Source organism: Haliaeetus albicilla, chromosome 20 (genome assembly GCF_947461875.1).
Source record: "Haliaeetus albicilla chromosome 20, bHalAlb1.1, whole genome shotgun sequence".
NCBI classification, from domain to species: Eukaryota; Metazoa; Chordata; class Aves; order Accipitriformes; family Accipitridae; genus Haliaeetus; species Haliaeetus albicilla.
This window is the reverse complement of record NC_091502.1, coordinates 8,307,658-8,318,919: the sequence shown is the minus strand read 5'-3', so window position 1 is coordinate 8,318,919 and position 11,262 is coordinate 8,307,658. Positions and strand designations below refer to the sequence as shown.

Here is an 11,262-nt window from a genome sequence, read left to right as displayed (position 1 = left end):
GTCCCAAAACAAAAACTTAAGGATTTTTTTCCCCACTCCTTCTTTATAAAGTCTGGTAATTTGTAAAAAGCATTTTCATAACATTGTCTTTCTATTGTTCAGTGACTGTCCTATAAACCAGCTCATAGAAGGTTGCCCATCAGATTATTTATAATTAGCCCAACAGCAGACTCTCCTCACGTTCGCCAGAGCTAGATGTTCCTATCAGCAATGAGTTGAATAGGAAACTGCTGCTCTACCTACAACCTGTTGAATCTTTATCTGCTGCAACACTTCACTGTGGCTGAACAGAAAGTCCCAGGCTCAGCACTGGGCACCTACAAGCAGAGCAGAAATATTTCCTGAAGACAGAAATACTAAATTTGGATAAAATATTTTTGCAGCGCAGCTTACGTAGGCAGCAGAGAATCAAATTTTCATGCCACTGCAGGATGTGAGGATAGGCTGATTTTTCCTTTAGATCCCCATTCTTTTTACATCTCCCTCCCCCCATTTAGAAGCAAGGCTTTGCACAACAGTTTGGTTTTAAAAGACATCCAAGTAGTCTGGATCTGGCATTCAGTGCATTACCCTCTTTGTGTTTGAAAGGTCTTGCCAAAAAAGGTCTTCATCCCAGCATAGAAGATTGTCCTATGTGGAGTGCACCCACATCCACTTATGTTACCACCACTGCTGTAGTTTACAACAAACAAAAAACCCCCTTTTTCCTGCACTGCTGCAAAGTGACAGTTATCTGACATCTGCATATTACTGAGTGCAGTAAGAAATCTGTTTTAGATTCTACAAAGAAGTGACACTTAAGTAATTTTCTTATTTCATGCCTGTTTGTAAAGCATTTTACATGAAAAATGTTCTGCATGGGGCTGATAATGACAGGATAAAGGAGACTAGGCAGACACATATGCTCAGTCCAGATTTCCCGGAGCAAGTCGCCCCTGTGACGAGCGATTCCTCCTCACCAGGAGGGTTACAGAGATCATGTAAGGGCAGGTGGCTGTGTGGGGGCTTGGGGGAGCACACAGGGCGACATTACTTAGGTTATGATATCAGATACTACTTGGCAGCAAACAGACAGCTCAAGACTTTGCCTGAATCCACTTTACAAGACGGTTCTAGAAGGAAAGCTCAGAAGGAGCTTGAGTGACCCTGTAGGAAGGAAAATGGGTTATATCTTGCAAAGAAATTTCTTTGGGATGTGAGGACAAGTGAACCACAAATATGGGAACACCTGCAAAGTACACCCTGCAAGAAATTTCTTATTAATAACTAGGTTTTATTGTTTCCCAATTTTTTTTGCAGAAAGGTATTTCAAGCTATTTCCCCTATCCTTTCACTGACAGACCCATGTCACACAGCAGTGACACTGGTGTCTCTAAGATGAACCTGACAACAGACCACTGCTACTTTACTAATACATTAGCTAGTACTCTGTGTCGGACCAGATCAGGAACAGAGCATGAAACAGTTTTTAAAAACACAGTTCTACCCTGGACAGTAATAGCAACTTGTTACTCATAAGGCTTTTGTGGTTTGGTCTTTTGAGTTTTTATTTTATAGTATATTGTATTTTTTCTTTACTGACGACAGTCTATACTTTTCAGCCCTCTTGCTGTAGCACAAGCCATAGCCATATGAAAAAGTATAATCAGTTTTAACTAATATGAAAATAGGTTCTCAAATTCCAATTGTAGCATCTCTGCTGTTGCAGAGTAGTGTTTAGCTTTCTTAATAGCTTTCCCCCCCGAAATCTCGACATTTTTAAGGCTGGCAAACCAACTCCACATTCATTTGGAAGGCAGCCAAGCATGCAATGCTTTACAACTATACAAGGATTACTTCTAGTTAGTGTCAACATAATCCTACTTCTGAAGATGGAAAATAATAGAAGTGGAAATATTCTACTTGCAGAACAACTTGCAACATCTCATCTTTGTAAGAGAGGCTTACTACACTTTTTCTTTCAATACCGAGCTGTTATACAGATACAGGACAAAACGTGCGTGCGAGCCCCGTGGCGCAGCTCTGGGGGCCAGGTGCGTCGCAGCTTCCCGAGCCCTTGGACAGACTATCCATCAGCCTCTTAAAAGCTTGCAGTCGCTCTCTGAATTTAAGCACAGTAGTCAGTTTTCATCCTCAGTTTATGGACTCCCAACTCTTTCTCTATTGGAGATGCAAATCTTCTTAGAAACATTACAGTGACACATGATCACAGTGACTTCCTTCTATTTTGCCAGGCTTTGTGGATCCCTTGGAAGTAATTCAGGGGCCACAAAGAGGGCTACAGTCTTTAGACTGAAAAACACACTACTTACGTGACCACTTGTCACTTAATACCACCTAGTGGTATTGATGTTTTAAATAGATTTTAGAAGTAATTAAAAAAAAACAACCAAAAAACCAAAATGGAAACAGAATTACCAGTGTCTATACCTTCATATATTTTAATATCCCCATTGATTTTACTGTGCCATATTGCCCCTAATTTATGCTGTTCTCTCAAAAAATGCCCTGAGATACATGCTAACACACAAACTTGATGGAATTTTCTGGCCAGAGCCTTCTCATGGTTGTTTTTGCTTCCCGCCCCCCCCCCCCAAATGTAATCACTCTGCCATCACAAGAAGCAGGAAGGAAAATATATAAAATATATTTAGCAAAACCAGTAAAATTAAAGTGGAACAGAAAATGCAGTCAAGTAGCAAACATTATGTACAGCAGCAGATTTTACAGTTTTTCCTGCACATACCTCTGCACTTACTTCACACACACTTTTTAAGAAGGAAGAAAATGGAAATAAGCTAGTGTTAAGAAAGAAAACATTTTTTTCTCCTGAACAGTAAATGGGATTTATCACTGTTTTTTGCTTTTGAAACTCCAATTCAAACTATATATACCTCTAAGAAAAATAAGAGAAGGACACCATTTTCTCAGTTGCTAGAGTAAAATTACACTGTCCTCCTTTTACAGACTATACTGGTATCTTAAATAGTTACACTCACAGGATCTAGACATTATCTGGCCATCTTAAGGGATGTAGGTAACAAACATTTTAACCAAGATACAAAACAGGTATCCGATTTTTCCAGCTTTCCTGAGGCTGAGTGAATTGTTTAAATACATGTGCGCTTATCAAAATCCATGTTACAGTACATTTTTAACAGTAGTTTGTTAAGAAATCATGAAAGTGCATAACAGCCTAAAAGCAGGCAAAAAGTACTTCAGAACAGTCTTTCCTTAAAGTGGCAGAAGAATGTAAGCCTTCCCCAAAGTAATGTTGATCTTGTGTGAGGACATCAGTGATCTTCCTAAAGACTCCACAGTGTGGTGGTGGGGTGTTGCCTTTGGGTTTTTTTTTCTGAGTTACAGCAATCATTTGAATGAACAAAAGACCATTAGAAGTGTCGCTGCAGTTCTTAAAATTAAAGCAAATGTCCTGACAACTTATTAAACCAAGTTATGAATGAGACTTTCAAATCAATACTTGTGTTGGAGTCTAGTGATGACTTTCATTCAGTAAACACCAAACACAGAGAGTGGAAGTGGTTTGAATATGCCACAAACCCAAACTGCATCATCCAAAGCAAAAAGTTAGAGCAAATCAAACATTCATGCCTTTGCAACCATAAACAGTAGGCCAGACACAGAGGGGAAGAAAAAAAGGGAAGTACATCACACCTAAAGCTCTGCCTTACTCTAACTTGCAAAGGCAACAGTGTGTCAGAAAAATCAAATCCAATAGCATCTGATAGATGTTAAGGTAAAAACAGTTCTTCCATGAGATTCAAATACAGATGGGAGAAAACTAGTAATGAGTTATATATCAGTCACAGTGGGTAACTTCAGCGTTCTCTTCAGAGATGTACATTTGTCTGGAATGTTTCCCAAAACAAAGATTTTATTATTTAATTAACAAAACTCACACCAATAGCGTCGTATTTCTTACAATTCCAAAATAGCACTTTCTCTTTTCCCCTAAGAACGCGTTGATGCAATGGCAGGCTTTTACTAATCCTTGTCAGGATGACAATGGCTTAGGAAGTTACGGGACAACACTTGTATTATGTATTTGTTTTTCTTCTTACAGATTAGCTTAATTTATTTTTTTTTCCTCCACATAAGGTTGAAAACTTTTTACTTTCTTCTCTTCCTGCTCCCCTCTTCCAGTTCATGTACGACCCCCTCCTTGGTTCACCTACCAGACAAATTCCACTTGGATGGTTGAGCTTTCCTACCTTTCTGTTTATAACACATGGCAAATCAGTGAAGGAAAAAAACCACCACCAACTCCACCACTCACAACTAAAGCAAATGTAACTTTCATAAATGCAAAATTGATGGGTTTTGCGTACACTTACACAAACAAGTGTGAATAAAGGCTTTGTACCCAAATCACTCAAGTTTATTCCAAACCTCATATTTAAGGTAAAGCAAAATAGTTCCACTTTCTACATGAAAGGCTCTTGGATACGCTGCTGTTAATCTTACCAGCTGCTTTCAGAGATTTCCTCAAAATTACCTTAAATATTCCTGTCCTTCACCAAAACGTTCACTGAACTAAACCAGGCCAATATAAATATATAACTGCAATAATTTTACTTCTGCAATCAGTAAAATTCTAGTCATACATATAGCCAAGATGTGTATAGCAAGCTGTCACCACCATAGCTGTCGCGTAGTTTTACTTTCAGGATTTGTGAAGCTTTTTTTTTTTTTTTTTTTTTTTTTTTTTTTTAAGAGATGTGAGTGCATGGAAGAAGAGGGGAACAATAGAAAAGAGCTGTAGTTTATCCAAGTGTAATTGTATTATAGCACATTAGGAACTGCTGCCTGTAACTGAACTTTTCTGATATACATGAAGTAACATACTGATAGATGTCACTTACATGGGAACAGATTACAAGCTTGGAGAACATTTCCATGCCAGGTATCATCAGAAACTGTTTAGATTAAATCTAGGGGGAAAAAAAAAAAAAAAAAAAAAAAAAAAAAGAGAGAGAGACCCAGAGATCAGTATTCCTTCCGGGTAGACAAACACTACCAATAATAGTGACCTGAAAAGTCACCATGAAACTTTTTTGGAGGATGAGGGAAAAGATTAATTTGATTATATATTCACAGCCACTTCTGGTAATTGTAGTCCAGTGTGAGGTACTCCTGTCGCACACCTAATCACTTTTTTTTTTCTGTTGATGGACAAACTCATGCCTTAAGTGCCGATGTAAATTAAAGTTACCCCATCAACCTGTAACTGAATTACTGCGCCTTCACAGTAGCCAAAGAGCACAGTGTGTAGCCTGAGGTTTCATAATGTTGCTATTTTTGTTTCTACTGTAAGGATGTATAACAAATGCTATTTCAGGGATTCAACACAGGTGAGATTTTAGAAAAATATTAAACAAGAATACACACAAATCACACACGGCCAAAACAAAATAATAAAAGTCTTTAGTGGAAAACAATTTTATCCTCCTCCTGCTTATGGATCTTAAAAATACACAAAATGTTCATTTCAAAATTGAAAATTCAGTTGTGGTAAGGCTTGATTACACAGCCGTTTCCCAAGTCTTATTGCAACAAATCGTGAAATATTTCTATGCAACTTCATATCTTCAACTGTACAGGTAAAATAATACTTGAAATCAACTAGCACTTCAATCCCTGTGTTTTTAATATATAAACTCAACATAGTACTGAATTATACATTTAAAATATTTACACACTTGACCAACAGCAGTACTAGCATTTATTGCCTTAAAACTGCATGTTCACTGCATGGAGGTTCCTTACTTTGCACAAAGGGAACAAATAAAAGAGGATAATATTTTTTTCCTAATTATAAACTCTAGAATGGTTCAATGGGAGATTGAAATGTGCTCGGGAATGCTATTAGAAAGGATTTTATCAATCTCAAGTATCAAGCTGTAATAGATTGCAAAGTCACATGGGTAGTAGCTTTCCCTTGAGGTTGGAAGGATCTTCTGATACTTTTATAAGAATGGCTTAAAAGGACAGGAAAAGCAAGATAGGGAAAGGGAAAACCTGGAAAAGCAGAATCTACTTTAATTCACGGAGGACAAGGGAAAGCCAGGGATATCTTATTTCTCAGTTGCTAGGGTCCCAAGAAATCTCATATTGAAAAAAGGGGTTTGTAAGACAGCCAAGAGCTTAAGGCTCTAGAGCAAATCACATTTCATGATTTGCTTCACGATTAGTGCTAGAAAGCATTAATCTCATTTACTGCAAAGAGGGCACAATCTACTCATATTAAAAGCAAATTTACAGGGTGGGTGGGGCTGGCTCTTTAAATTTTAATTGTTATCATTAGGCTTTGGTTATACTGAGTGACTGGAACAGATATGGGAGAAATAAGTGGTGTTTGTTCCTTGCAGAAAAGTATAAAAAACCAAACCTAAACCAAACAAAAAACTCTACCACCACAAGTGGCACTTGTCACAAGTAGAGGCACCAAAGCCTGAATAACTAACAACTGTCCTCTTGCTATATAGACCAGAACAGAGGCACACTGGTGGGGAATCTTATCATATTTAAGAAGCAGCCACCATTTCAATTGGCTGTAATTGAAAAAAACCTACAATTTACAGCAAGCATTTCTGTACTGCAATAGACCAGTCTTGGGGAATACTGCACCACTGCTGCCTCTACTGAGCTTTATAATTATGAAAATCTTCTGTTTTCATTACAGTAAATCTTACACCTCACAAAACTAAAATTAAAATATTTAATATTTACAAAGCATCTCAGATCCTCAATGCATTTTATAGGCATAAGCTAATCCTCACAACATCCCTGTGAGGTAGGTGGGTATTATCGCTATTTTAACAATGACACAGTTCTAGCGACTTGCCAATGGCCACAGAGGATCCAGTGGAAAAAACTGATACAAAATTAGAGGAGCCTGGCTCCTACTCCTGCGCTTATATTCATCAAGCTACTTCCATAAAAAACACCCCTTCTTATGTAATTATTTAACCAAAACTGAAATTACTTAACATGTTTTACCAGAGAAATGCTGCAATTTGTATTTTTTAATAGGTTTACAGATCACAAATTAGAATTTGCTTTACCTTTTAAAGAATTAAATTTTAAATTGACAACTGACTGCTCTGAGCAAGCTTATTTTCTAGAACTACATGGCTTAGATATAAAGGGATTTACCCAGGTAAACACTGGGGCTTTAGTGAGTGCTATGCACTATCAAAGAGATTACTCCGATTCAACCCCCTCTCTTTCAACTAGTAGGATTTGGACATGCTGAGAAAACAAGTTTCTCGTTCCTGAGGAAAATGGTGAGCCCTTTATCACTAAACAGTGAAACACAAACTTCTGGGCAGTAAGTAGCAGATTCCGGCGGTAATTCAGTGAAGATAATTAAGGCATAAATGCACATGAAAGTGGAAGTTTCATGTAGTAGTCATCCACTTCTCCCTGTCCATGTGTATCTGTGCTTTCAAGGTCTTGAATTTCATGACCCAACTAGATGGTCATGCTTGCCAGCATCAAAAATTATAGGTTGAACAACAGAAAATTATGCCAGCATTAGAACTAGCTATTACAATGCAGAAGGAGCTGGCAAAATGGGAAAGAAGCTACTTGATTTCTAGTCTCATAATGAAAACACTGGAGCAATAATCTGTTTTAGCAAAAGAAGTCTAGACAAATGTATTTGTTACAATTATATCATGCAGCATTTATAATTCAGTTTGAGTTGCCTTTTTTTTCTCCCTTCAAAAAAACAGGTGCATTTTCAGAATCATTATTCACTTTGCACAGTGAATGGAAAAATCAATGCAGCGATGCTATAAAAATTTCAGAACACTTACATGGAGCCAACTCTTAATGTTCACTAAAAATGGTCTATGAGTCTTTCCTATGGACTTGAATGAGCTTTTGCACCTAGATTTACAGCAACTGGATGTGTAGAAGACTGCTGAAGGATTTTTTTTTTTTTTTGGAAGTGATATAGAAGCCAAATAGTTTAGGTAGAAGCAGCCACCTAGCCAGCAGGAGTAGGAATTAGTAAAACTTACTCCCAGAACCTTTTGCAACAATTTCATGGATGTCACTAAGCAGAGACATCTTAGCATTTGCTCTAAAAGAAACATAAAATGGCATGGGAGGATCCCTGTTGAATATACCAGAATGGAAGAAAAATTAAGAAACAAGAAGGGAAGAATGTTGTCTAGCATAACATCAAGCAGGAAAATTACAAAAAAACCCCTCTTACTAGGACAGTTTTCCTTTAACACATAGTATTAACTTTAAATGAAAGGCAAAGGAAAGCTTTAAGCAATCTTCAAAACTAGTCTTTGAAAGTAAGTGTTCATACTTTAGCAAGTCTTGATAGTCAAAAGATGCTGTGTCTTTGCTTGTTACAACACAACAGGCCTGATAAGAAAAGTAATGGGTATGCACATTACTTTGTCCTGAATACGAACTCAATTTGTGCTCACATTCATCAGTCACAATATGCAAGAGGATTTCAAAATTTTAAAGTTAATAAATATTTTTAAATAGTGAGCCAGCTTTAGGATTAAAAAAGTTATAGTGATAGAGCTAGTTATAAGAGAAATGATGACTGAGTATATCAGTTATTCAGTCAGATCCAAAATACATGAAGGTATTTGCTATGATCTCTTTGAAGACTTTGGTCTAGATATTTGACATCGAGCACATCATGACAAACTAGCAGCTCCTACTGCCACTTATGTTTCCAGGCTTTAATGCCCTTCATGTGAAAAAAATGAAGTTTCAGAACTGCTGCCCTATCCAATGTACAAACTCAAGAGAAACTCCAGAAGTTGTTTCAAAAACACAGCAAAACCCAGACAAATTTAAAAAAATCAGCCATTGGAACAGTTTAAAAACAGAAGGATCTGCCAGGATCATTATGTTTTGTGCAAGTGCACAGTCAGGAAATATCTTAAAGCAAAGCATTAGAGTTTCAAGAAAAAATTGAGAGCAATGTCCCTGTTATAAAATACTACGCAAATTATCTTAGAAATAAAATACAAGCTGGGAAGGCACATTATCTAACAAGTTTTATGATCACTTCTTAATGTGTAAATCTGCCCTAGCCCAGTTTTCACATAAATTAAAAGAAAAAAAGTATAATGAAGAGATGGCATTTTTGGCCTTGTGGATCCATGCTTGAGACAGGTATGGATTTAACTAAAAAATAAAAAAGCCCTAGATCGCTTATAGCACAGTATTACAGATTTATGTCTTTTTAAAATTCTGGCTATTGTGACTTCCTTTGAGATGAATAGCTGAAGAATGGCACGGAGTTGCAAACATGATGCTATACATAGCCATGTAAAGGTGTATACTGTACATTTTATATAAATTTTAAAAACACGTGGGAAATATTCAACAGCATAATCTAGCAGAGGTCTCAAACAAAAGGGCCCATTTCTGCGTCCACATATTTCCACAAAAATCAATTTTACTAGACATGCAGCATTTGTGTTTGCTTCAGTTTTCTCTGACTCATGACTGGAGAAAAAGCAGGCCTTGCTTTTGTATTCATGTGCTGCTCTCCCTTGCTGGTCCACTATACTCAGGGCACTATATTCTGCTGTTGTAATAGCTAAAGTGCTGACATAAAAAACCAAGCAAGAGCAGAGCAGCTGGCAGGGCTCTGCAGAAATGGAGCTAGATTCAGCAAAACCAAAAATCCCCCACAGCACTACACATCCCAATTACCTTTCTCGACTCAAGTCAAACAAATATGGCCCTTGAGTAAAAGGGTTTGATGTCCCTGTTCTAGCATAATTGTTTTAGCTAATGCCCCAACTTTAAAAAGTTTGCCAGTAATCTACACCTTTTGAGTTGTTATTGCTTAAGCAAACAGTTCAGTGTAGAAATACATTGCAGTTACGTGCAACCTGGGTATGAATCAAAACAGATACTGAAAGTAAAACTACACATGAACCTTGCATTAGACACTCATTCCAAAATGACACATCAACATGAAGGGCTGCAACAGGTACACAGCAGCTTAATGCCAACAGCCTAAACCAACTCTGAAGAGTCAAGTCTTGCCTTAAATTTCTTACCTAAATTATATGAGCTTTTTTTTTTTTCTTTTAAATTAAGGCAATGAAATGGCTACAGTTCCTAAAGTTCACTTTAGGGGAACAAAAATATACACCTTTTTTTTCTCCCCCCAAACTTTAGGCAGCAGAACATAATGTAAAAACCCACATTGCATTAAACATGCAATGTCAGGCTGATGTAGAAAAACAGAACTAAACACAAGTTAAAATACCATTTGGTTTTTCTTCCCCATTGGAACACAAACTCAAACTTTAAGAGAGGAAAAATAAAGCTTAAAATCAGCTAGACTGTTTAGAGCTTTATATGTATCTGCATCACACTAACACAATTTTGGGTAGAAAAGAAATCTGTACATTTATCTGGCCACTCATATTTTAAACCAGTGTGGGGGGGAAAGGCACTGCATTTATTTTTCATTGTGCCCATATCTGTTTGCACATATATGGAAAAAATTTAAATTCAGATCTCCTGTTCATTCTCTCCCACACACAAGCATGACAGATTGCAGCTAACACATAATAGCAGAAGCTGATTCAAAGTTGACCTCTCCTATTCCATTGTGTTATGTTCAAACTTCCAGGCTCTCTAGAATCTGAGATGGCTGCAAAGAACCCAGAGACAGGTACAAGATTTAGTCAGCATTCAGCATTTTTCAGTGCATTTTGCAGAAAGGGTCTAAATTAGGCATAGAGTTTTGTTGTTTATTTTACACAGAGAAGTCCACCAACATTTGCCATAAATTCTTCTAAACTCTTTAAGAAGGCCATCTTCTGCTTACGGTCCAGTGTAGGAGGAGTGCTGCTTGCAGTAAGCTTGTTGAAGGCATCTGCTAACCGCTGGTAAATTACTGGATCTTGTTGAGTTGATAGCAATGTTTCAACTAGCTCTGAATATTCAGCCTGTTAAATAAACAAGATCTTAGTAACTTAAAAAACCCAACCAGCCAAACAAAAAAAACAACAAACAACAATATATACAACTTCTCTCATCAGGACAAAATCCAGAATCAAGGTTGTGACAGAAAACTATCAGTACGTCTCCACCTGTTACTCAGTTTCACTGACCAGCATATTAGCAGCGACTATGGACCTGCAGCCTTTCACCTACCTCTAAACCAGATAAAGCCCTTCAATCGGACCATTTTTTTTTAGTAAGGCTAAAGAAAGACTTAGAGCTAGGTACAGT

The 11,262-nt window shown here is 37.3% G+C and overlaps 1 protein-coding gene across 3 annotated transcripts in view; it reads right to left on the bottom strand.

Moving 5' to 3' along the window:
• Positions 1–2,624: 2,624 nt before the first annotated feature.
• XPO4 (exportin 4) overlaps positions 2,625–11,262 on the bottom strand; it is an 85,550-nt gene continuing 76,912 nt past the window's right edge. For 2 of the 3 annotated variants that reach the window (XM_069808176.1, XM_069808177.1), the window contains one exon: positions 2,625–10,976. In XM_069808176.1, coding sequence (XP_069664277.1) covers positions 10,779–10,976 — 198 coding nt within the window. In that variant the 3' untranslated portion in view covers positions 2,625–10,778. The remainder of the gene's footprint in view (positions 10,977–11,262) is intronic. The other variant, XM_069808174.1, reaches the window with a different exon arrangement.